This window comes from Odontesthes bonariensis, chromosome 4 (genome assembly GCF_027942865.1).
Source record: "Odontesthes bonariensis isolate fOdoBon6 chromosome 4, fOdoBon6.hap1, whole genome shotgun sequence".
NCBI classification, from domain to species: domain Eukaryota; kingdom Metazoa; phylum Chordata; class Actinopteri; order Atheriniformes; family Atherinopsidae; genus Odontesthes; species Odontesthes bonariensis.
Window position 1 is genome coordinate 29,171,223 of NC_134509.1, and position 25,924 is coordinate 29,197,146.

At 40.8% G+C, this 25,924-nt stretch overlaps 1 protein-coding gene across 1 annotated transcript in view; it reads right to left on the reverse strand.

Moving 5' to 3' along the window:
• Positions 1-12,998: 12,998 nt before the first annotated feature.
• LOC142378896 (zeta-sarcoglycan-like) overlaps positions 12,999-25,924 on the reverse strand; it is a 352,977-nt gene continuing 340,051 nt past the window's right edge. The window contains exon 8 of the mRNA XM_075463875.1: positions 12,999-14,580. Within this exon, the coding sequence (XP_075319990.1) occupies positions 14,374-14,580 (207 nt within the window). The 3' untranslated portion in view covers positions 12,999-14,373. The remainder of the gene's footprint in view (positions 14,581-25,924) is intronic.

Below are 25,924 nucleotides of genomic sequence, written 5' to 3' on the forward strand. Positions count from 1 at the left end.
AAAAGCTACATAGTTTAAAATGGGTGTAAATACGGTAAATTAAGAGAATAATGACTCACCGAGGAAAAGATTAGTCCACACATATATTTTGATCATGTTCAAATGAGAAGGAAATGTCACAAATTAAAAGAGCAGCAGCTGTTAGTTGGTTTTGGCGAGTCTTTGACTTCCTCTTCCTTTCTCTCTCGAACATTTATAAATAGACACTCCTCGTTTTCGCAGAAACACGAGCTGAAAACATAAACCACACAAGTAAACCAAGATAAAAAAGGTATTATTATTTCAACTGATTGCAAGGTGAAGTGGTGCTGATAGTTGTGCATCAGTATGAGAAGCCTATCCCAGCTGTAAAATGCTAACTAAATATCCAATCTGTAATTTCTCTGTAACACTATGTGGTTTGTTTTATAATAAAGATTCTGATATTACAGGATGTGACTGTGATGGACCAGGTTTCGATCCTCCACTGACAGAGTGATTGGTAGACAAAGGACCCACAGTCTGCAGGAAAATGCTGTCATGTTTTTTATATGTGCTGTCATGTTTTTTATATGTTAAAGCAAGAAAATAATGACATTAAAGAAGCAGGTCATGGTTACAGAGGCAAACAATGAAAAACAGTAATGGTGAAAGAGAAAGAAAAACTGAGTAGGACAAGACTTTTATGGGCAAATTGTCACAGGAAACGTTGTGGTTTGTATGTGCTTAGCATGTGTGATGGAAGTTTTTCTTAACTTCCTATTACATCTGCTGAGAAATTAAATAGAGACCTTTCTATTTTTCTGTCGGACGGCCACGTGTTTATTTTATTCTGCAAAAGAGGTCAGTCAACACCACTCAACGGTTATTAAGACTAAGATCAGATTTATTGGTCATGCATACATGTATACACACAAAATTTGTCCTCCGTTTTTAACCCTTGTGTCGTCTAAACATTCAGTTTACTCCCCTTGTCCTACGGGTCAAAAATGACCCGCCCTATCATTCCCCAAAATAAAGCAACTTAATTGAATTTTAAATCCAAAATCTATTTTGTATGATGAAACCACCTGTTATTTAGCTATTCAACTCAATTCAATACATTTTTTATCATGTATTTTTTGTTACACAATACAAAAAGACAATCACCAGTTTTCAGGATTACACTTTTTTTTTTTTTTAACCACAAACCAACCATCAGTTGGACCAACAGTTTTCTTTTACATAATAAAGGTTTATTATTGCTATTATATAAATGTGAAGTAATTACTTCTGAATGAATTATATTGAAAGGGAAAAAAAAACAGTGAACCTTTTGCTGGTGTTTAAATGTTTTTATAATTCACGGGTCAAAAATGACCCACAAGACAATCTTTGTACCCTAGTGGTGTACAGCCCACATGGAAAGATAAACAAAAATAAAGTATGACTTTTTCTAATGATGGGGTCCCTTTAGGAAAAGTCATAAAATTTCAAGTTGGAAAAAGATAGTTTAAGGTATTTTTTCTACAGCTAAACAACATGGTAGTGGGTCACTTTTGACCCGCAAGACAACAGGAGGGCTAACCCATCCAGGTTGGCACCTGTTGACACACACATGCACAGGGTCACACACTCAGAGACAGATGCCAACCTTGAGCAGTTATGGTGAAGAAAGACTCAGGACAAAGGGAAACAAAACACTTTATACCTGAGAAAGGGGCGGGTTGGGGGCTTGGGGTGTGTCTCACTTCTCTGAAACACAATTAGTGTGTCTCGGCACATGGTACACGAGGCAAATGGTGATGTGGATTAGAAAGCCTGCTGTGGGGGTTTCTAAAGCATTTCTAAGAGTCAGAATTTACCATAACACATGCTTCACAGTTCGGTTGTGAAAACCACTCAATTTATTGACTTTATGACCATTACAAATGCGACAAGTAAGTTTATTAGATATTAAGTTTATATATTTTTTTGGTTTCATCTAATTTAATAATCTTTTATTCTTTATTTTTGAATGTTCTAAACAAAGAATCCCTAACACCTCACATTGCTTCCCTCTGAGTAAAATCCTCAGTTCCTTCTGTTTCTTTCAATACAATATTCTCAAAGTGCCACATGTGAAACAGGACTTTAAATATAACTTAGGCCAATATTTTGAATTTATTTTGATTATGTAAAGACAAATATGCCCACATTCCACAATATAAACTGTATATAATGGTTTTCTGAACATCTTCAAAGAGCACTATTTGAGCTAGTTCCCATAAAGAAAGAATTCCATATGTTGCCACATCTATGTAATGACAATAAGGACTAGAAAGCTGCAAGCAGCTGTATGCGGGACCGAGATGTGCGCACGTTGGGGCATGCGCTGGACGTCGTAGTCGCGCAGCTCTGCCCACACGCACGATACCCTCTGCGTACGTACGAGCACATAATAACCCCAATACGGAGGGGTTTTTGAAAATGTCTAGTGGGCGCCACTGAGCCATTTTGCTCCACCTACACATGATACCCTTTACATACGTACGAGGTTGTCAGGGTGGACGTGTGTGCCAAGTTTCATGACTTTGCGATGACGATAAGGCTTTCAAATCACAAACGCCATCACATGATTTTCACCGCCTGGCCACGCCCACACCGTTCAGAGTTTGGAAAGGTTTCTCGATGATTTTTTCCCCCCCATGTCTTAAGAGTAATCTAGCCAAGTTTGAAGTTTGTAGCATTAAATCTGTAGGACGAGTTCGATCATATGCAAGGCGTGGAATCGGTCAAAAATGGCACGAAAACTCACTTTATATTATTAAACTCACTTTAATAATATATGAATGAGATCCGTTTTACCAGAAATTCACCTGTATGAATGCACTGTACACTTTAGAACATGTGTGCAGTAAGTGGGCCCATTTCAGTCTAGTTGAACGTAGTCAAGCCAATGAATATAAAAAGTTATTTTAAATGCTGACTGGCTGCATTTGGACTGATTTCCCTCTGACTTCACGCTCCTTTTTGGGAGGTTGAGCAAGAGAGCACACTGTGTTGCTTAAATGATCTGTGACTCTGGTGTCTGCGCATGCACCTTCCTGGACAAAGTCATAGATGGAAGCTAAAGCTGGAAGATGGGAATAATTCACATAAGTACTATCTTGGTCAATATCAGTGTTGGCTGCAGAGAAGTGGACCGCTAGGTCAGGTACAGTTTGGCTATGCGTGTGCTGGTCTTCAAAATCGTTATCCTCATGTTCAGGACCCTTGAAATAGTAAACAATGAGAAAAAAGATACGCTGTGTAAAGTACATAATACAGTCATGTCCATAAAAAACATTTAAAAGTAAAGTGTGAACAGTGTCTCTTTGATGAAGCTGAAACCAAGATTTCTGCCATGAAACTTAACTATGTTTGAAATGTCATGAAGACATCTGTGTGGTTCAGCAGTCTCGCTGCAGATCAATTACTCAGAAACACGAGCTGAAAACATAAACCACACAAGTAAACCAAGATAAAAAATGTATTATTATTTCAACTGATTGCAAGGTGAAGTGGTGCTGATAGTTGTGCATCAGTATGAGAAGCCTATCCCAGCTGTAAAATGCCAACTAAATATCCAATCTGTAATTTCTCTGTAACACTATGTGGTTTGTTTTATAATAAAGATTCTGATATTACAGGATGTGACTGTGATGGACCAGGTTTCGATCCTCCACTGACAGAGTGATTGGGAGACAAAGGACCCACAGTCTGCAGGAAAATGCTGTCATGTTTTTTATATGTTAAAGCAAGAAAATAATGACATTAAAGAAGCAGGTCATGGTTACAGAGGCAAACAATGAAAAACAGTAATGGTGAAAGAGAAAGAAAAACTGAGTAGGACAGGACTATTATGGGCAAACTGTCACAGGAAACGTTGTTGTTTGTATGTACTTAGCATGCTTCACAGTTCAGTTGTGAGAACCACTCAATTTATTGACTTTATGACCATTAGAGATGTGACAAGTAAGTCTATTAGATATTAAGTTTATATTTTTTGTGTTTCATCTAATTTATTCATATGTTATTATTTTTTTTTGAATATTCTAAACAAAGAATCCCTAACACCTCACAAAGCTTCCTTCAGAGTAAATCCTCAGTTCCTTCTGTTTCTTTCAATACAATATTCTCAAAGTGCCACATGTGAAACAGGTCTTTAAATATAATTTAAGGCCAATATTTTGAATTTATTTTTTAATATGTTAAGACAAATATGTCCACAGTCCACAATTTAAACTGTATATCAGGGATTTCCGAACATCATCAAAGAGCACTATTTGAGCTATGTTCCCATAAAGAAAGGATTCCACATGTTCCCACATCTATGTAATGACAATAAGAATTAATATCTCACATCCCAACACACTCAAGGCTTTACTTAATGCAGTCAGTGTTACTTTCTGCTTGTGGTAATGGTAGAGTCATAATACTTACACTGATATAGTCTTTGCAAAAATGAATTGGTAAACATAATATAAAGACTGAACAATAAAAACAATGACATGTGCAGTCTTATTGAGATCAATCGATGGATGCAGCTTAGTATTGACTTCAGTTACTAATTCAATTTTCCAACTCAAGTGTATAAAAAAAACACTCCAAGAGGTTTTAGATTCTAACCTTTTGTTTCTATCAGAGAGAAAATTCATGGAATCCTTTCCACTATTGTCACTGATGTGCCATCAAGTACAGCAGCTTTAGAACCTGGTTTGAAATTAGACTCGTTTTTGTCCAGCCCATCTCTCTGAGCTAACAACAATAACTTTATCTAAACCATCAACATGTATTTTAGACCCAATCCTAACCTGACTGTTTAAGGAAATTTTCCCCTCGGGTCAACAAATTTTAAATTGGCTTTGTATGTATCAATTGGATGAATATCAGAGTCACATGATCACTTTCTGGGCTGGACAGATCATCGGGAAGACTCAGCTGACATACCCTTTGGATAAACACCACTCGTGTTAATTATTTTCTGTCTATATGTGCCATGAAACAAATAAATCTAACCATTGTATTCTTTTCAAGTAACACTGAACTTGCTCTGTGACATTTTGAGGCTAGTTTGGACTCAGTGCCATCAGTAAACATGTCAAAATGGATAAAACCACACGTAAGGGGAACCCTGAAATTTCATCCATGAAAAAGACAGGCCTTTCAGTAAGATGATGCAAAAATTACTGAACTTTGCTGCAGGGTTCGCACCAGCTAAGAGTGGACAAAAATAAATGCATGTATTATAAACTAAAAAAGAAAGCTCATACTACCTGTGTGAACATGGGATTTATTATCTCAGAAAAATGATCTAAAACAAAACTGTGATCGACATAAATCTTAGCAAACCTAACCTTAAGCTGGTCTTAGTATAAAGCTCTGAATGGTCTAGGACCAAAACACATCAGTGACCTCCTGACCCAGTATGAACCTTCCAGACCCCTCAGGTCATCTGGATCCGGTCGTTTATCAGTTCCCAGAGTCAAAACCAGACATGGAGAAGCTGCATTCAGCTTCTATGCTCCACATGTCTGGAGCAAACTCCCAGAAAGCCTCAGATCAGCTGAAACACTCAGTGTGTTTAAGTCCAGATTGAAGACACACCTATTTTCAGCTGCATTTGAATAAAGCTCCAAATCTGAAGCTTGAGTTTCAAAACTTAATCACATTTTAACTACGGATTTTATCTGATTCAACTCCCGGCTGTGGCCTTTCTGTGTGGAGTTTACATGTTCTCCCCGTTTATGCGTGGGTTCTCTCCGGGTACTCCGGCTTCCTCTCACTGTCCAAAAAACCATGCATGTTAGGTTAACTGGTGTCTCTAAAATTGTCCTTAGGAGTGAGTGTATGGTTGTTTGTCTGGTTTGTCTCTGTGTGGTCCTGTGATGGACTGGCTTCCTGTCCAGAGTGTACTCCGCCTCTCGCCCGATGACCGCTGGGATAGGCTCTAGCCCCTCCCGCGACCCGACCGACGGATTCAGCAGGTATAGAAAATGGATGGATGTTTTAATGTATCTCTAAAGCACTTTGAATCATCTTGCTGTTGAATTGTGCTATACAAATAAACTTGCCTTGCCTGAGTATGCAAATACATAAAGTCTCAAGTGTTGTATTTTCCCCTCTAACCTTTGAGCCACTGAAGCTCCTATTGATGTGTTACAAAATTAATAATTTCTTTTGTTACGTGACAACAATATGCCTCTAAATAGAGTCAAAGCGTTTTTACATTTCCATTGAAAATATATTTGGTAAATTATTTTAACAACATCTCATTGAAAGGTCTAGAGGGCATGTTTGGTATGTAAAGCTCCACTGAGCTTGTTGGTATTAGACCGCTGAAAACAGTTTAACACTGTCAACAGATGAAAGAAAACTGCACTGCGATACTTGTGTGTGCTTCAAGTGCAGCTTTTTCTTGAATTATATCAGTGGAGCAACCGCTTCTGCAAATTTTCCACAAATAATTTATGAAGTCGGTAACAAACAAATGAAACACCTCCCAAAAAAGCACAGGGTGACTTGGCCTCAAAACCTACCTGATCCCAATTAGGGCTGGGTATCACCAGGTACCTCACGATACGATATTGTCACGATATTTTGCCCACGATAACGATAATATCACGATACAGCGATTCTGCGATAATCGATATGTTGTAAGTAATTTCATCCATGATACATCACGATAGGACAGGACAGAATGGCACTTTCATTAAAAACATGAATTTAATGTACATTTTGATTACACATTATATCCAATTTACATTTTGCAACCTATCAAATATTGAACTTGCCTATGCCTTAATGCAAGAACGGAGCAGCATAGATATTATATTAAACATATATATTTAAATATAATATTAAACAAGGCTCGAGAGTGTGACCAATTTTGTCGCACATGCGACCTATTTTCTCTATGGTGCAACTAAAAATAATCGCACTGGTGCGACCAGTGCAAAAAGTTAGTCTAGAGCCCTGTTAAAATCATGAGCCTATTTCAAACTATCATTCATTCACAATCACAACATTATTAAAATGTAATCTAATCTATATGATGTAAAAAACAAAACAGATACACGCATAGATTTGAATACAAAAATGTTATCAGCAACAATACAACGTTAGATTAGAACAAATAACCTGCCTCAGGTACGGAGGCACAGATCGCAGGCTGCTGCTCCAGAAACCTGTCTTGCATCTCTGTGGCAGTTCAAGCATTCTTTGGTTTCTCTTCAGTGCATCAGCGGCTGTGGTGCTTCTTTGGAAGAACGTGGAAATCCTCCGGACCCTCGCAATGAGTCGAGCAACAGCTGTCACTTTCAGGGCATGCTGTGAAGCGAGGTTAAGTACATGTGCAAAACACCGAATGTGTTTGTATCCAGTCAGCCCAACAGCAACACTCATATTAGATGGGTTGTCAGTGACCACTACTGGATCTTTCCCTGTAAGCTTCCACTCCACCGTAGCCTTCTGTATGACTTCTGCTATGTTAGCACCAGTGTGAGACTCTGACATCACTCGAGTTTGGAGAACGTAGGACTGCAGTTCCCATTCATGAATAAAATGAGCAGTGATTGTCACAAAAGACTCTGTGGCCCTGGAAGTCCACGCGTCGCACGTAAGTGCCACTCTCTCAGCAGAGTGAAGTGCATTTTCCACTTTTGCTTTCGTCTCTGCAAAAACGCAGGAATTAGCTTTTTCAGTGAAGTATTTTCCACAGGGTATGTCATATCTTGGTTCCAGTGTATGTAGCAATCGTATGAAGCCTTCATTTTCGATTACACTATATGGTCGAAGATCTTTACAAATAAAGCAAGCAATGGACTTAGTAATACTCGCAGCCCTGGGGGCTACAGAATGAAGCTTTGCTTTCAATACAGTATCGATTGTGGGCTGGCTTACAGAAGCGTTAGCATTAGCGTCGTTAGCCGTCCAAGGACCAGGTGGCTATGCATGTTCATTGTGTTGCCCGTGTACTTGACCTTCGCGATACAATTCTTGCAGATTGCGAAGTCTTAATCAAGTGTTGTTCCATTCTCAGTATTGTAAAAGCCGAAGTGGGCCCAGACTTTAGATTTAAAATTTGACGGTGCATCTCACATGTTTTTCTCTGTTTGCTAACACTCCTTGCGCCACTCTGTAATTTTCTTTTTCCATTTTCTCCTTCTTCTTTTCTACCTCAGTCAACTTCACCCACTCTCATTCATGCTAAGCGCCATCATGTGGAGGCTTGAAGTAGTGATAATGTAAATCAAAATTGTGGCAGGGTTTTGTGAGAGAATCTATTTAGAGCGGCAGTATGTTTTTTGTTTAAATATCGATATTTGGCGCCAGTATATCGATAACGTCCCGCAAGACGAAATATTGCGATATATCTTAGTATCGATATTTTGGCACACCCCTAATCCCAATATGAGCAAGCATCAGATGATGACACCAGCAGCTCGCTGCCCCAAGTCCATACCCTAATGAGTCAGAGTTGTTTTAGCAGAACACAGGACAGCAACATATTATAAATTGTCAGTTTTAATCTTGTGACTGATCAGATTACGACTGCGTAATGGATGATTGATTGAATCCACTGTCAACACGAACAGAAATTGATAAAAGTTTAATGTTTTAGACTGTGGAATTTCATATTTGCTAAAAAACAAACAAAATAAAATAGATATATGCGAATCAGCAAAATATAAAAAATTAAATGAAATTTGGCATTATCAGTGACATCCGTGAAGTAAATTTACCAGTGGATATTTGTATTTCTATTGGAGGTTAAAGAAACATAAAAACTGTAAAATGATAAATAATTAGCACAAAGGTTGCAGAGGTTATCTTTAAAAACAATATTGTTTTATTTCATCTTGTATTTTATTGGTATTGTTATATACATGGCATATTTTGTGCTTTTTTATTATCAAGAATAAACCAGAAGGGAACACATCAGAAAATTAAACTTTAAACCAGGATTGTTTTTTTTTCTTCAAGTGGATATACTGAAAGACCAATAAAACAAGGAAAAGGAGAAGGGTTGTTGGGAGGGGGGACAGAAAATTAAATACATTTGTAGGTAGGTAAATTGATCATAGATAATTCAGAGACACTTGCAGATGGTCCACTGAGGGTAGTGTGAATCTTCAGACTATTATGTGCTTTTACCAACAGTAGCAAAGGCACCTGTGTTTCGCTTTATTTGAATAAAATAAAAATAAAAGAAAGAACGCCTAGTGTCTTATATTAGTAGAGTCCATACACATTCAACCAAAATCCATCCACAGTTTCTTCCAAGGGGATTTGTGCCCAACAAAAATGCTGATTTCCTATTATTTTCAGCAACTGCAGATGTTGGGTGCAAGGATAGCCATTCACACGGAATCCCGTGATTAGAATAATGTTTTGGAGCTTCTTACTTTACATGTTGGGCTTCAGGGTATTTGGAAAGGTTTGGTGTAAGAATGCTGGACAGATAGCCTGACATTTAAGTATAGGATGGTAAGACAAGAATAAAGAATGAGGATATAACAAAAAGGATATGGAAACATCAAGATATGGCATTTGGTTAGTGATGGGTATAAGATGAAAGATGAGATAAGACAACAAGATCATACTTAACTGTTGGAAATAGTGAGGGAAGAAAACCAAAGAGAGTTAAGATGTAAATTTACAGTTGGCATTAACAGTATCATATGTAATTAGAGACACGTAAAGAAATACCAAAAATGAGAGACCCCAAAGAGCAAAGACTGTTTGAAATAGGAGAGCAAAAGTTTAGCAAAAAGAGACAAAGGTCTTTCAAATATATGAAAATGGTAAGTCTTCAAGAAACTGAAGGAAACTTAGGATTACGATTTATAAAGTCTTTTATCTCGACTGAATTAGGTCTGATGTCTGGCTGCCGCTCGATGGGAAAAACAGACAAATAGCACAAATTTATGTGTCTACTTTCGCAGCCTCCTGAACCTGAATTTAATACAGGTTTTATAGCTCACATTCCTCTTTATTTTCTTTTCCATCCATCCATCCATTATCTTCCGCTGGTCCGGGGATCGGGTCGCGGGGGCAGCAGCTTGAGCAAAGAGACCCAGACGTCCCTGTCCCCGGCCACTTCCTCCAGCTCTTCTGGGGGGACCCCGAGGCGTTCCCAGGCCAGCCGAGAGACATAGTCTCTCCAACGTGTCCTGGGTCTTCCCCGGGGCCTCCTCCCAGTGGGACGGGCCCGGAACACCTCACCGGGGAGGCGTCCAGGAGGCATTCTCACCAGATGCCCGAGCCACCTCATCTGACTCCTCTCGATGCGGAGGAGCAGCGGTTCTACTCCGAGCCCCTCCCGGATGACCGAGCTTCTCACCCTATCTCTAAGGGAGAGCCCAGACACCCTGCGGAGGAAACTCATTTCGGCCGCTTGTATTCGCGATCTCGTTCTTTCGGTCACTACCCACAGCTCGTGACCATAGGTGAGGGTAGGAACATAGATTGACCGGTAAATCGAGAGCTTCGCCTTCTGGCTCAGCTCCTTCTTCACCACGACGGGCCGGTGCAGAGCCCGCATCACTGCAGACGCCGCACCAATCCGTCTGTCAATCTCCTGTTCCATTCGTCCCTCACTCGTGAACAAGACCCCGAGATACTTGAACTCCTCCACTTGGGGAAGGATCTCATTCCCGACCCGAAGAGAGCATTCCACCCTTTTCCGGCTGAAGACCATGGTCTCAGATTTGGAGGTGCTGATTCTCATCCCAGCCGCTTCACACTCGGCTGCGAACCGCTCCAGTGAGAGCTGAAGGTCACGGCCTGACGACGCCAACAGAACCAAATCGTCCGCAAAAAGCAGAGACCCGATTCTGAGGTCGCCAAACCGGACCCCCTCAACGCCCTGGCTGCGCCTAGAAATTCTGTCCATAAAAATTATGAACAGAATCGGTGACAAAGGGCAGCCCTGACGGAGTCCAACCCTCACAGGAAACATGTCCGACTTACTGCCGGCAATGCGGACCAAACTCTGACACCGGTCATACAGAGACCGAACAGCCCATATCAAGGAGTCCGGCACTCCATACTCCCGGAGCACCCCCCACAAGAGTCCCCGAGGGACACGGTCGAACGCCTTCTCCAAGTCCACAAAACACATGTAGACCGGTTGGGCGAACTCCCATGCACCCTCCAGGATCCTGCGGAGGGTATAGAGCTGGTCCACTGTTCCACGGCCAGGACGAAAACCACACTGCACCTCCTGAATCCGAGATTCGACTATCCGGCGGATCCTCCTCTCCAGTACCCCCGAAAAGACCTTACCAGGGAGGCTGAGGAGTGTGATCCCCCTATAGTTGGAACACACCCTCCGGTCCCCCTTTTTAAAGAGGGGGACCACCACCCCGATCTGCCAGTCCAGAGGCACTGCCCCCGATGTCCACGCGATGCTGCAGAGGCGTGTCAACCAAGACAGCCCCACAACATCCAGAGCCTTGAGGAACTCAGGACGGACCTCATCCACCCCCGGGGCCCTGCCACCGAGGAGTTTTTTGACCACCTCGGCAACCTCAGCCCCAGAAATGGGAGGTCCCACGTCCGAGCTCCCCAACTCTGCTTCCTCATCGGAAGGCGTGTCGGTAGGATTGAGGAGGCCCTCGAAGTACTCCCCCCACCGACTCACGACGTCCCTAGTTGAAGTCAGCAGAGCCCCGCCCTCACCATACATGGTGTTGACGATGCACCGCTTCCCCCCCCTGAGCCGCCGGATGGTGGACCAGAATCTCCTCGAGGCCGTCCGGAAATCGTTCTCCATGGCCTCCCCGAACTCCTCCCAAGCCCGAGTTTTTGCCTCAGCAACCGCCGAGGCTGCGTTCCGCTTGGCCTGTCGGTACCCATCAGCTGCTTCCAGAGTCCCACTGGCCAAAAAGGCCCGATAGGACTCCTTCTTCAGCTTGACGGCCTCCCTCACCACTGGGGTCCACCAGCGGGTTCGGGGATTGCCGCCACGACAGGCACCGACCACCTTGTGGCCACAGCTCCGGTCGGCCGCCTCAACAATGGAGGCACGGAACATGGCCCATTCGGGCTCAATGTCCCCCACCTCCCCCGGGACATGGTTGAAGCTCTGCCGGAGGTGGGAGTTGAAACTCCTCCTTACAGGGGATTCCGCCAGCCGTTCCCAGCAGACCCTCACAATACGTTTGGGCCTGCCAGGTCTGACCGGCTTCCTCCCCCACCAGCGGAGCCAACTCACCACCAGGTGGTGATCAGTTGACAGCTCCGCCCCTCTCTTCACCCGAGTGTCCAGGACATACGGCCGCAAGTCCGATGATACGACTACAAAGTCGATCATCGAGCTGCGGCCTAGGGTGTCCTGGTGCCAAGTGCACATATGGACACCCTTATGCCTGAACATGGTGTTCGTTATGGACAATCCGTGACGAGCACAGAAGTCCAACAACAAAACACCACTCTGATTCAGATCGGGGGGGCCGTTCCTCCCAATCACGCCCCTCCAGGTCTCACTGTCATTGCCCACGTGAGCATTGAAATCCCCCAGCAGGACGAGGGAGTCTCCCGGAGGAGCACTCTCTAGTGCCTCCTCCAGGGACTCCAAAAAGTGTGGGTACTCTGAACTGCCGTTCGGTGCATAAGCACAAACAACAGTTAGGACCCGTCCCCCCACCCTAAGGCGGAGGGAGGCTACCCTCTCGTCTACCGGGGTAAACCCCAATGTACAGGCGCACAGCTGGGGGGCGATAAGTATGCCCACACCTGCTTTACGCCTCTCACCGCGGGCAACTCCAGAGTGGAAGAGAGTCCAACCCCTCTCGAGGAGGCTGGTTCCGGAGCCCAAGCCATGCGTCGAGGTGAGTCCGACTATATCTAGCCGGAACCGCTCAGCCTCGCGCACCAGCTCAGGCTCCTTCCCCAGCAGAGAGGTGACGTTCCACGTCCCAAGAGCCAGCTTCAGTAGCCGAGGATCAGACCGCCAAGGTCCCTGCCTTCGGCTGCCGCCCAGCTCACATTGCACCCGACCCCCATGGCCCCTCCCACGGGTGGTGAGCCCGTAGGAAGTTATTTTTTTTTATTTTTTTTTTTTTATTTTCTTTTATTTGATCTAATTTATTAGCAAAGAAAAGCATCATATTCCCTGATAATGATGCTTGAAATTTTTGGAAATTGCAAACAGAGAGTGAGAACGGAGAACACTGTGCAGCAAGATAACTGTTTTCTGTATAGTTTTCTTTTTCAAACTTCATTAGTGAAAAAAATGTATAGGAATAGTGACCTTTTCAGTCCAGTGAAAACAGGTGCATAGACAGAAGAAAATGACTGGAGCAGGGAGGAAAGATATAAAATATGAAAATACAATTGAGTATATAACCTCTGAAGAAATAAGAACAGAAAAAATGTAAGTGAAAGGTGTGAGATGAAGGAAAGAAATGGAAAAAGAAGAGCTGTGAAAAATTTGAAAACATACATGATGGGAAAAAGCTGGTGAATACAAGGATGAAGCCCATTTATTTGCATTTTTTATCTTATGAAAGTGGGGTTGAAGGACATTGTAACTATCAGGTGCAGACAAATGCAGAAGGGTTGCATGACAGTGTATAGGTTGAAAGGCTGGAGGGCAAGAGGGAGAGGAAGGCCTTTCTGGTATAAATTGGTCCGTTAGGTAGCCTTAGCTTCCCACAAGACAAAACAATTGTCTGATTTACTTATTAGCTACCCATCGGGCTAAGCCAATGTCCTCCCCGATGTCTGTTATCCAACTCATAGGTTCACTAGGAGTTAAGTCCATGCTCCTGGTGGACGTTACAGTCTATGATAATATCTGTTTGTCCTAACAAAATACAAGAGCATGTTTTCCAGGAAAACTTGGTCATACTGTGAACACACAAAGCAACCCCCAAGAGCAATCCTTGTGGCTTTCAGACACCATTGTGACAGCAAATAAAAAGGGGAAAAACAACCAACTTAGGGCCTCAGACTTCGACTCCACATTTATGTCTATGAGGGGTCTCGTTATCAAACCGCCTTTTGCGTCTCGTCAAGTCATCTATCTTCCACTGGCATTGGCCACTGACCAATCCTTATTCATTTGGTTGGTGAGCTGGCAATAGCCTCACAGGCTCCAGTCCATGTTGATTCAGTCCTTTAGTTGGCATTAGTTTCATACCAAGCCACTGTCCATGTTAGTTTGGTCTGTTGGCAACTATTAGCTTCCTGCCAAGCTGTTATCCATGTTATTTGATTACTGAATGTACATAGACTTCCTGCCATGCTTCAGTCCATGTTGATTGGGCCTGTTAGCTTGCATCAGCTTTCATCCAAGCCATAATCCATGTCGATTCGGTCCACTGGCTAGCATTAGCTTTAAACTCGATAGTCCATATGTCCTGTGTGTTAGTCTGCCTCCCATCTTCAGCTCCAGAGACAAAAATTACTGGTGGTTTGGCAAGTAGAGCCTTTCTCAGCTGGGGACAGGTAGAGCTTGCCGTTAGCGCAGGCACACAGCTCATACACAGTCTGTTTGGTGTAGGTAGTCCCTGCAGGTGCCCCTTCCAGTGGGTCTACAGCACTACCGAGGGGAATGTTGCCAAGCTTGATAGTGTTGGCATCTAGAAAAATCTGTGAACACAAAATACAGATGATTAAAATATTTCACTCAACATCCATATCATATGGCTATTAATACATAAAAGCTCATGTTACAGCTGTAGGGATTGAGCTCACATGGATTGTCCTGGCGCTTAAAATAACGCACAAACAAACAGACGAGGGTAAAGCTATGTTTAAAGAAAGTGGAAATGAGAAAAAAACTGGTTCTTGATACAGGGGGAGTATCAAGTATATTGCTGTGGGGAATGACAGTTGTCCCTGGTGGACTTGGGTTGTCATCAAGAAAGATCTATGGAGTCAGAAAGGGAATTTTTATTTAGAACGAGTCTGTTTTGATGAAGAGGGGGAGTGGGAGTGAAGGAGGCAGAGGGCAAACTAAGTGAAGAGGAAAAGAGGGGAATCAGTGGGACTAAAGGGAGGATGCAAAGGGAACTATAAAAGACACAAGAGAAAACATGCAGCATGAAAAATTACAAAGGTGACAACAACAAATTGTACACATTTTAATTGACTTTGTTCTTGTTTTGAGATTAATATATTTATTTTAGAAATACAGTCAATTGGATGAGATCGTTTTACATGTCTACATAAAATTCAATTTATTTATTAGATAATCGCGCCACTAATAAGTATTACAAGTACCATTGATGATAAATTTTATAACGATTCAGCTTGGGTTATTAAAGCTGATGTCAAACCTAAAACTTAGAAAATGGTTTAACAGATGATCATATTAACTTTGAGCAAGGCCAGTGAATTTGACAGATCATGCACCCAGACAGCTTTCTAACAAAGTGTGAAGTCAGACAATGTCACAGATTACTCACACAGGAGGCTAAGCCCACAGTAACATCTCAAGATGGACAGTTTGGATATATTTCAGCAGTAATTGTCCACAAAAACAGTATGAGTGGGATTTAAATTCTTATTTAATCTTAAATTGATGGTCAATGATGAGGTAAACCGGTGATATTACAAAGTAGTTTATTCACATTCATGGACAATCTTTGGCTAAATAAAAAGATCAGTGAGCTCAATAACTGAAGAACCAAGAAAAAAAAAATCGAATTTGGATATAAGGGGAAATTACTTGTTTTGGGTGCAGCTCATGTCAAGCTACTTATTAGCAATGTTATCCACTCAATTATACACTTCCAAATAATTCTGCTCATGTTTTCTTATGTTTCTTTCTTTTGCTCTGTTTCTCACCCACCCAAAGGTTTGAAGGAAATCTCAGCAGACATCTGCATGCCCATTATTCATGTTCTTCGATTTAGAAATGAGGAGAGCGGAAGTGAAAATGTGAGAGGAAAGTAGCTTTGAGAGCAAAAAGGCAGGAAGGAGAGAGGGAGAGGAAGATCAGAGGGAAGGATGAGAGCGCAGATGATAGAGAGGAAATGTCATATCAAGTGCTTGACAGAAAACGGTCAGCATACAGAGAGGGAGATAAGATGAATCTAAGTAAAAGGGAGGGAGAGGAATGAGTGGTTCAGATAATCCAACAGTTAGGAATCAATTAGTGTAGCTAATGATTTCGCATTGGCTGACAGGACAAATCTCCTTCAGTATAAAGACCACACACAAACGCACATTTACGTTCATGTTGCCTTTTTTTTTTTTTTTTTAAATATTTTTTGGGGCTTTTTATGCCTTTAATGGATAGACAGTTGGAGAGAGAGACAGGAAGCAGGGGGCAGAGAGATGGGGAAGACATGCAGCAAAGGGCCGTCCGGTGCGGGACCCGAACCGGGGCCAGCTGCAGCGAGGACCGCAGCCTCCGCACATGGGGCGGCCGCTCAACCCACCACGCCACCGACCACCCCACGTTCATGTTGCCTTTAAATAGGTTTTAGCTAAAAGCAGTAGTTCTGTTGGACAATACCACAAAGAATAATAGAGAAGTAACCAGACCCCTTTAAAACAGATTGATGTAACAGTAAAGATGGTGATTCCTCCAATTCTACCTCTGCCACTATTAGAACTGCTGCAACTTTGTCTATCTATCTATCTATCTATCTATCTATCTATCTATCTATCTATCTATCTATCTATCTATCTATCTATCTATCTATCTATCTATCTATCTATCTATCTATCGATCTATCTAAAACTAAGATGTTTTTTGTCAATATGATGCTCTAACTCCTCTCTATGTGGAGTTTGCATGTTCTCTCTGTTCATACTTGGGTTCATTCCAGTACTCCAGTTTATTCCCACAATCGAAAAACATACAACATGACCCTCGGAGTGATTGTGAATTTTTATGGTTGTTTGTCTCTGTGTTGGCCCTGTGATGGACTGGCGTACCCCACATTTTGCCTAATGGCAGCTGGGATAGGCTCCCACACCCACCAAAACCCTGATTTGAATTTAGTGGGTTTAGAAAATTGATGTATGGAAGGACGAGGCATTTAGACAGCTAATTAACATGTGGGCCAGCCCCTAGTAAAATAAGCTTTAACTGATAATAAAAATCTTAATCTGCCAAGTTTTTATGGGAGGGTGATGGTACTTTGCCTTGCATTTTTTGCATATGATTCATATTTTATCTTATTGTTATGGTATTAGAAGGATTGAATGCCTTCATTTTCCTCTACCCCTCACACATTCCCTCATTCATTAATTTGTTTAAAATAAAAAAAATAAAAAATTCTAAGTCAGTAAATCTAGCTGACAGTGAGAGTGTGATCCAATGATCATTCCTCCATGAATGATCACATATTAATCCAATGTGTGCGTGTGTGAGAGAGAGAAGGCTGAAGGATGAATTGAAGCATCACATGAAGCTAACATTTGTGTGGTGAATATCTGTTGTGAGATTTTTCCTGTGGTACTTAGGCCCTGCTCAGACCCAACATTACTAGAGTCCTGGGTGATTTGATAATACATGGACGGTGCTCATTCTGCTGAACGCATATGTGTTGTGGACCACATAGAGGGACTGCCTACTTATTTGATGTGACTCCACTCAAGCATCTGAGTTTCCACTTGTTTTCTCACTCTTCAAGTTACAGGAAAAAAAAAAGAGGGCAGCATCCAAAGTAAAATTTCCAGAAAAGAAATCTCTTGTGTATATTTCTGCAGCAACTGTGAACAAAGCAGCTATGAGAACAGGGTCAAACCAACTTCTGTACTCCACCTCACAACCCATGTTTGAAAGACTGTGACTGTAATCAGACACAAAGCCTTAGACCATTAAACTTTTAGGCTTCAGTTTCCTGTTACAAAATCTGTATTGGTCCTTTTATCTTACAGTAAAAGTCATATCACCAAATTACGGTCCATTCCAGGCCTAGCGGGAACTTTGTTTCATGATTAAATGACAAATGGAAGCAAATTATTCTCTTCTAATACTGCAGAGCAGAGTCACGGGAACGTTTTGTATGTGAAAAATAAAGCAATGATATTTACATTAATTTTACAGATGAGACAGGCAACTGTAATCATGGTAACTGTATATTAAACTGACATTAAACCAACTGAAAATACATGAAAATGCCATGTTGAAATCAACACTGGCAAACAGAAATACCGGAATGATTTTGGAATCTTTCTTGATAAATGTGTACAGTGTTTGTATTCAACTGCATGAAGTGTTTGTTTCACTGCCTACATGTCTCAGAAAATCTTCAACAGATGATGTAATAGAAAGGTATCAATATAACAGTCCTGTTTCAGCACAAGATTCAGAAAAAAAGGTAAAGACAAATGGGCAAAGCAGTTTCTTTGTCTACATTTGTGTCATTAGGCTGCCATGCCACTGACTTTAAAGACATGTCATGACAACAACAACAAGAAGGCACTTTAAGAGCTGGGGAAAAGCGCAGGTTTGTACATTTCCCTAAGTACAGAGCAAAGAAAAATACCACAGTACATCTCAAAATGTGAGGGTATGTCTTTAACAGGTCCCTGGTGCTCATCTGTCATCTTCTCTTTCGCTTTCCTAAAAGCTGCATATCTTCATTCGTCTTACAAGGGAAAAACTCACTCATAGTTGGCTACATAACCCAAATCTGATTCGAAGAGCCTGCTGCAATAGGAACAGATACCTAAAATTCACTTGAGCATGACAATGGGATTGATAAAATGACAAGATGAATTTTTGTTTTTCCTTTTTTTGGAGAAAAACAAAAAGGCAGGACGAGGGCACTGATTATGGGAAGAGAGGGTGAAACTGAGTTTAGAAGCAGGATGTAGCAATCAATATAAAGGAGATAAGAGGAGAGTGGATGGAAGTGGAAATAGGAATGTGTGGTTTTTATAACAATAATGACAATACAGGTTGGAGGCGGTTGGACAGACAGATGAGTGGATGGAAAGAGGGAGAAAGAGAGGTGAAAGTAATTTCTTGAAGCTTAAGATCGGATTAGCACATTAGACATTCATCTCAAATGTCTGTAAGCACTAGGTTGGCTTGTTGTTTGCTGTGTACATGGGATTCTGAGCTTGTGACTGTGTTTTTGAAATCAAGGCTCTGTTCTGAAAGAACAAAACTTTATTTTTGATATAATCAAAAGGCTTGCACTGTAACTGCATGGGTGAGTGTTGTTTATATATGAGCCATATTCTATCATTATACGGTTTATTGTGTTTTTCTACATCTTTCATCTCTACTTTATGAGCCAAGGAAAAAGAAGAAAAGACTTCTGTTGTTTTGGTTTTCTAAAGGATCTACTTTTTTGGTGATGCAGGGAGCAGTAATATACCAGTGAACTGTGCACTGAGGCTTCTGCCTCCACTGCACAACAGTCTATTAACTATAACTATTACTATTATTATATTTATATTATATTATATTATATCGTATTATCATAATAGGATCAACCATCACTTTTTTGTGAGGGTCCTGACAAGAATGTACAAGAAAGGTGCCGCTATGCAAGTTCAGCAGCTTGCACCAATAAGTGACAAGAAAAACAAATGTTTTTTTAAAAAAGAAGGAAATTGTATTTAGCCTATGTGTTACAAGATAAATCAGAATCAAAACCAGCCATCAACACTATGGCTGTGCACATCCTTGATGAAGTTAGATAGACTGTATGTTCTGTGTAGACCTTTAAAGGAACCAATCCTGACTTCTTCAGTGGGGCTGTGAAAAAACTTTTTTTTTCTTGCAAGTTATAGGAGAAGTTAGCACAAAATAGGTGTGGAACCAGGTTTAAGTATTTTCCCCAGGTTGCTAAGATGATAGACCTGACATGTTCCATTTATGACTGGGATGGCATGAAACTGCACTATGTAAGCTTTCTTGTTTTGTCCGGAGATTTTAAACTAATGCAGAAGTGGACTCATTTTACTTGGAAATGCTGCTGTGTCCCATCAAAAAAACTAGAAAGGACAAAGGCCTGGAGTGCTCATTTTTCAGAAAAGCTGCTTCATAAATTTGACCTATAAATGTATGAAAAGTGCTTTATAAATAAAGTTTGATTGATTGATTGATAAAAAGCATGGCTTTGCCATTAAAAAATATATATACAATGCTGTTCTAACCAGTTATCTGAGAGACACTACAAGAATGAGTAAGCATTTCCCATTAATGCATTTCTTTTGACGTGTTTTATTTTTAAGACCCTGGCACATAGAGCCGTCCACCAAAAAGAACTGCTCCACTCATAATGTAATAACCAATAAAATAATGATCATGGCTCTCACTCACTGGGTGCAAGAATCACAGGTTTTTTTATATAAGAGGCAGCAACCGCCTGTTCAATTTCTGCAACATGTTATTGTATAGTAGTATATTCTTTTGGGGTTTTTTTTTGGGGGGGGGCTCTCCATCAGGGCAGATACCCCTCTCTCCTTGATCTCACATTTGACCCACAAAAATAGCTGTATTTTCAACAAACGTTATCATGAAAATTGAGACACCACAAGCTTGAGAGGGAATGTCTCTCCATCCCTGCTGCAGCTGCAGCAGCTGGCTACGCCCGCAACTTCCCCAAGAAAGAGCACCCTATGTCTCTCAAGCCCTGAGTTCTGAACAGATACTGTCTCTTCCATTGGTAGACAGTTGACCCTCGTAGCCCTGCAGTGTATCACTGAAAATTGTCAGAGGCTTTAGCCTCTTTAACATATTGGTTGTGTCTAACAAGCAAAAGAAAAGATGTCCTTAACCCTCTGCTTTTCCCCATCGTAATTCACACCTCAAACAGAGGGGTCTCAGCCTCGCATCATTGTGTCCTTTCACACATCAAGCCTTGTTGCTAAATAAACTGAGTCATTGTTGGTTAGGGTGAAGAGTTCTGCAATGTCAGCTTGATGTGGTTAAGCACACACGAGGCAGGCTTTTTGCATCAGTTACTACCTCCTTTGCTAGTGATCAACTTTGACCCCCCGTTCTGCCACTGGACTTTCACACCTGATATGATGCTTCACAAAGATCACATCAATCCCAGCTTGAAAGACATATGTGAAAGAGACTTTTGAGGAAGTATTTAGAGGTTAGGATGTGAAAGACCCCACATTAGAATATCCCCATTCACTGAATAAGGAAGAAGTTAAAGTGTCACAAAAAGTGTCACAAACTTTAAAGTAAACAGCTTTATAGAACACAGTTATGTTTTCAGGGGGGTTAAAAACTGCTAGAGCGTGATTTTAATTAATTTTAATTGAAAAAATATAGACTCAAGTCCAGTCAACCTCATGTATGATAATGTTATCTTCTGATCCATACCCTTGCATTACACATCAAATACAATACTGCTCCCTGTGTACACTCCAGATGAACTGGGCACAACGCATTTGACAGAAATCTCTGTAGCGCCTCTGGGTTCAATGAAAAAAAACACAACCTTTGGTGTGTTTAAAACCTTTATTCTTCCATGAATAAGGCACATTAGAAAAGTGGATTAACAGAACGAGCAATTATAATTAGTTTTCTTAAAATTGTCTTTTTAAAAAATCATTAGAAGCAGTCCACCGGTACTATAATAAATTGGTATAAAATTATTAGAGGTACGCCAACCTTATTTCTAAAGCATCAATCAAAACTGTAACAATATAGAATAAATTTATGACTGAATAAAATTTAAGCACTTAATCAAATTCAATTCAGTTTTATTCATATTGTGCCAAATCATAACAAATGTCATCTCAAGGCACTTCAAAGACACCGCCCAAGTCAAGCCAATAACAATCCAATTCATCGTGATACCGTCTTAATTAAATCCTTTCAAATTCATCAAAGTCCAAATGAGTCAAATTCATATAAAGCCAATTCAAAGTTGCCTAGCTAAGGAAACCAACAAATTCCACCAAAACATCACTCCTGTCCCAAGCATGCGATGGTGAAAAGAGAAAACTCCCTTTTAACAGGAAGTAACCTCTGGCAGAACTAGAGTCAGGAAAGGCGGACAGCTGCCTTCACTGATATCTGCTGAGAAAAAGGAATACAAGTTAATGACAACAGTAATGTCACATGTAGATTGGAAGTAAAAGAGAGCAGAATGAGGAATCCTCACAGAATGAGGAATCCTGTGAGCTAGTAGTCCAAGCCTAAAGCTAACTATGAGATGTATCAGGTCCACCTGAGCCAACTGTTTTATTTTCAGATTATCAATCAGACTTTATGAAGCCATAGGGTAAGAAAAAAAATTGATGTATCAAAGAAATGACAGATTCTATTAAAAATCCTGAAAGTAAACTTTTGTTTTAATGTGTGTCAACCTTCAGTTTACAGCAATAATCTAATTCAGTTGCTGCTTTTGGAAAAATGACATTTACAAATATATGCTGTAGGCAGGCAAAATTGTAGAGACTATTACTATTATTATATTTATATTATATTATATTATATTATATTATATTATATTATATCGTATTATCATAATAGGATCAACCATCACTTTTTTGTGAGGGTCCTGACAAACAGTGCATATACATATGCAATTCAAAAGCAAAACAAAAATCAACAACTGAATTTTGTTTCCTGATAACGATCAGCTAGTTTAATCTTGCGATTCATTCCTAAACAGTTAATTGGAGGAAAACTACAATGGATAGTTCATAATAGGAAATTATTTTGCTTTTGTTTTTCTTATAAGAATGTGTCCCATTGCATTTGCATAAATGCACAAGGCTGTGTGTTTGTGCCTGAAAATATGCATAAAGAACAGGTTTTTATGTCTGAACCAATCTCTCTCCAACAGCAGTTTGGCAACCACACGCCTCTGGCACCAAGGAGAGGGGAAACATGTGGGGAGTGGCAATTATGGAGGGTCAAAACATTTTTCATGGATGATTTCCTTTGGCACGGTCAAGAAACGCAAAAGAGGGAAATGGGTGAATTGTGAGAAAGGATGTGAGGACAGTGGTGAAAGGCTAAAATTTTCTTCGATTGAAAGGTGGAATGAGGTGGAAGGAGGAAGACCAAAAAAAAACATATGAACAATTTTTAAAGCGTGTGGTAGGTGAGGAGAAAGAACAACACTGAGTGTGCTGATGATTTGTTTCAAAGGAAAGTATGAAAGTGTCCTAGAGCAGTGGTTCTCAAATGGGGGTACGCGTACCCCTTGGGGTACTTGGGGGCACTCCAGGAGGTACTTGAGATTTTGAAAAATATATTTAAAAAATAGCATCAATTCAAAAGTCATTATAAATATCAATTAATATAAGTTCATGTATGTTCAGGTATGTTTACAAACACAGCTGGCAGCGGGGCAGGTACCCAAATGGCGGCGTTCTACTGGCTACTAGAGCGCGCTACGTAACAGTGACGCGACTGATAACCATGAATCACGGCATTTGCCTTTTACATGATTGACGAAATAAATCACTGTCGCCTTGACAACACAAACAATGGAGTCCTGGTTAAAGTGCTGCTGAGAACACAGAGGGACAGGTGACAAAGAAGGTAAAGGAACACAGGCTCCCCCAAAACTTTTTATATATTTTCATTTGCAAACAGTTGAGGAGAATGCAGTTTATTTGCAGTTGCAAAGTTTAATAAAAAGACAGTGTTGACACAGTGTTCTACGTCTTTTTTTTTCAACAAAAAATGCTTTGCGCTGGTTAGGGGGTACTTGGCTGAAAAAATATTTTACAAGTGGTACATCACTGAAAAAAGGTTGAGAATCCCTGTCCTAGAGGACACAAGGAAGAGAAAAAAAGAAAGTTAAGAGGACAAGAGCGGATTACAATCAAGTATGAGAGTGTAAGAGGGTGCAGAAATCCACTCTTAAACAAAATATATAGTTTTTCAAAAATGCTTTTTCAAATAATTTTAGTCATGTCTCATTGACAAAATTTAACCTTAAGCGCTTTTTACAAATGGTAAATGCCAGAGGTGTGAACTTAAATCACATGGTCACAAGTCAGACTTTGTCACAACGTTGATGACTTAATTAAAGAAGATTAAAGATTAAAGAAGACTCAACAAGGAGTTTAAGATTTGGACTGACTTGTTACTTCACTTGGACTTGAGTTTCATAACTGAAAAATATTTGATACCCTTTGCTAGAGATCCTGGGCCACCATCCTGAGGATATAAATAAATCAATCAGTTAAATATCTGATGCAGATGAGGGAGTAGAAATTAATGGATCAGGGACCCATCTGTGAATGTCTTTGGCAAATTAGGGAGAGGATCAACTTCTTGAAATTGATAGGGGACTGAAACATTTGTTTGAAACATCTCTGCTAGCATACTGGATCAAACCCTACCCTAAAAATTAGGGTCTCCCTGACAGAAAAATAACTTCCAATTTAAGCAACATACCTGCTTATTTGGGAATTTCTGCAATGAATAAAACTAAACTGCCTAATCGAATGGCTATACCCAACATGTGACAAGTGTCAATGTCTTCCATGATGGGGCAGTCCAGTTGGAGGGAAACATGCTAAGTGCTTCACCTTTATATAGTGAACTGCAATGTTTCCATTCAGGAAGGAAAATATTGGCTGTTTGTATGAAAACAACTTAAAGGGACACTGTGTAATATATTAAGTCATTTATTAGCTCAAATCAACATATTCATTCATAAATTAGTCCTCATTGGTGTAAAATTATCTCTGTCAAAAATCTCACTTATCCTCCTGAGTGAAGAATAACTTGTCTGTATCTACATAGAGCGGGCAAGCTCTATGGAGGCTGCCATGTCCTTCCGGTCTATGAAAAACGACGAAGTGCCGAGAGGGACATAAAGCACTTCGAATCGCGTTTTCCCCAACGCCAGGCCTGCGAGCGGAAATTACGTCATTTTGACGTCACGTTTGCACGCAGGTATAAGCAGAGCCAGTCTACGCCATTAGACATTCTCTGGTATAAACCAGCCTGAACGGCCTGCACTTTTGTTCGCAATGGAAGACCATAGTTATGCCACGCCACAGGAGAAGGGATCCTCGTAGCCAAAAAAGCGAAAAAGAGAATCTTCACACATACCGCCTGTCGTAGTTCAACAAGTTGCAACGCACATTTGAAAACGCGAGGCGCTAGAGAGCAAATTCATTCGACTTTGCAAAATAAAATTGCACCACTAGATGGGGGAAGAAATTACACAGTGTCCCTTTAAATGTTAAGGTGATATATCACTTCAAACTGTTTATTCAGATATATAGTTGTGTTAGTTACCTTTTATTAATTGTCATATGGAGCTGCTTTAAGCTTTTTGCTCAGGTCTTAATAGGTTAAAGGTAGGGTAGGAGATCCTGGATTTTGAGTCCAGCGAAGCTGCATTTTGAAAATAAACAGGTAAAAAGTCCCAACCCTTTTCTTCACTTTCCCCCCGAAGGCACGCCTCTAGAGTACATGAACGCGCTCGAGCACGAAGGTGCACGAGCGCTGTTCTGACAGCAAGCATCGGTCGTTGCCGTATTTAGTATTTAGTATATGATAACTATAGGTTTAATAATGCTAGGTGCTAGCCAAGCTAGCTCTAGTTTAGCTTCCTGCCAAGCTTCTGGACGAGTAATTCGTTCACGGAGCAGGGTATGCGCACAGGGGGAAGGAGGGGGAGGGAGGAGCAGATTGCATTTTGATAGATGGCATCAGTATCCAATCATTGTGAACGGTCCGTTCACAATGATTGGATAGTGTTTTTCCTAGATTGTACGTTCTAGAGGCCACTAAAACTTTTCATATTTGTGTCAAAACTTTTAATTAATTAGTTGCAATGGGGGTGTGAAGAGTATTTCAAGCAATATGTAAAAAAATGTTCCAGAAAAAGAACCCCTACCCCGCCTTCAAGAGAGAAACAATGAAAACAGAAAGTTTCTTACAGATTTGAGAGGACACAGTTGTAGACACTGTCCTCGTATGAGATTATTTAAATACAAGACTGAACTATATATTGAATAAGACCAAATTCAGTCTTTTGTTACTGCCGAGTTCTTTATAGCTAGGAATGTGCAAAATCAG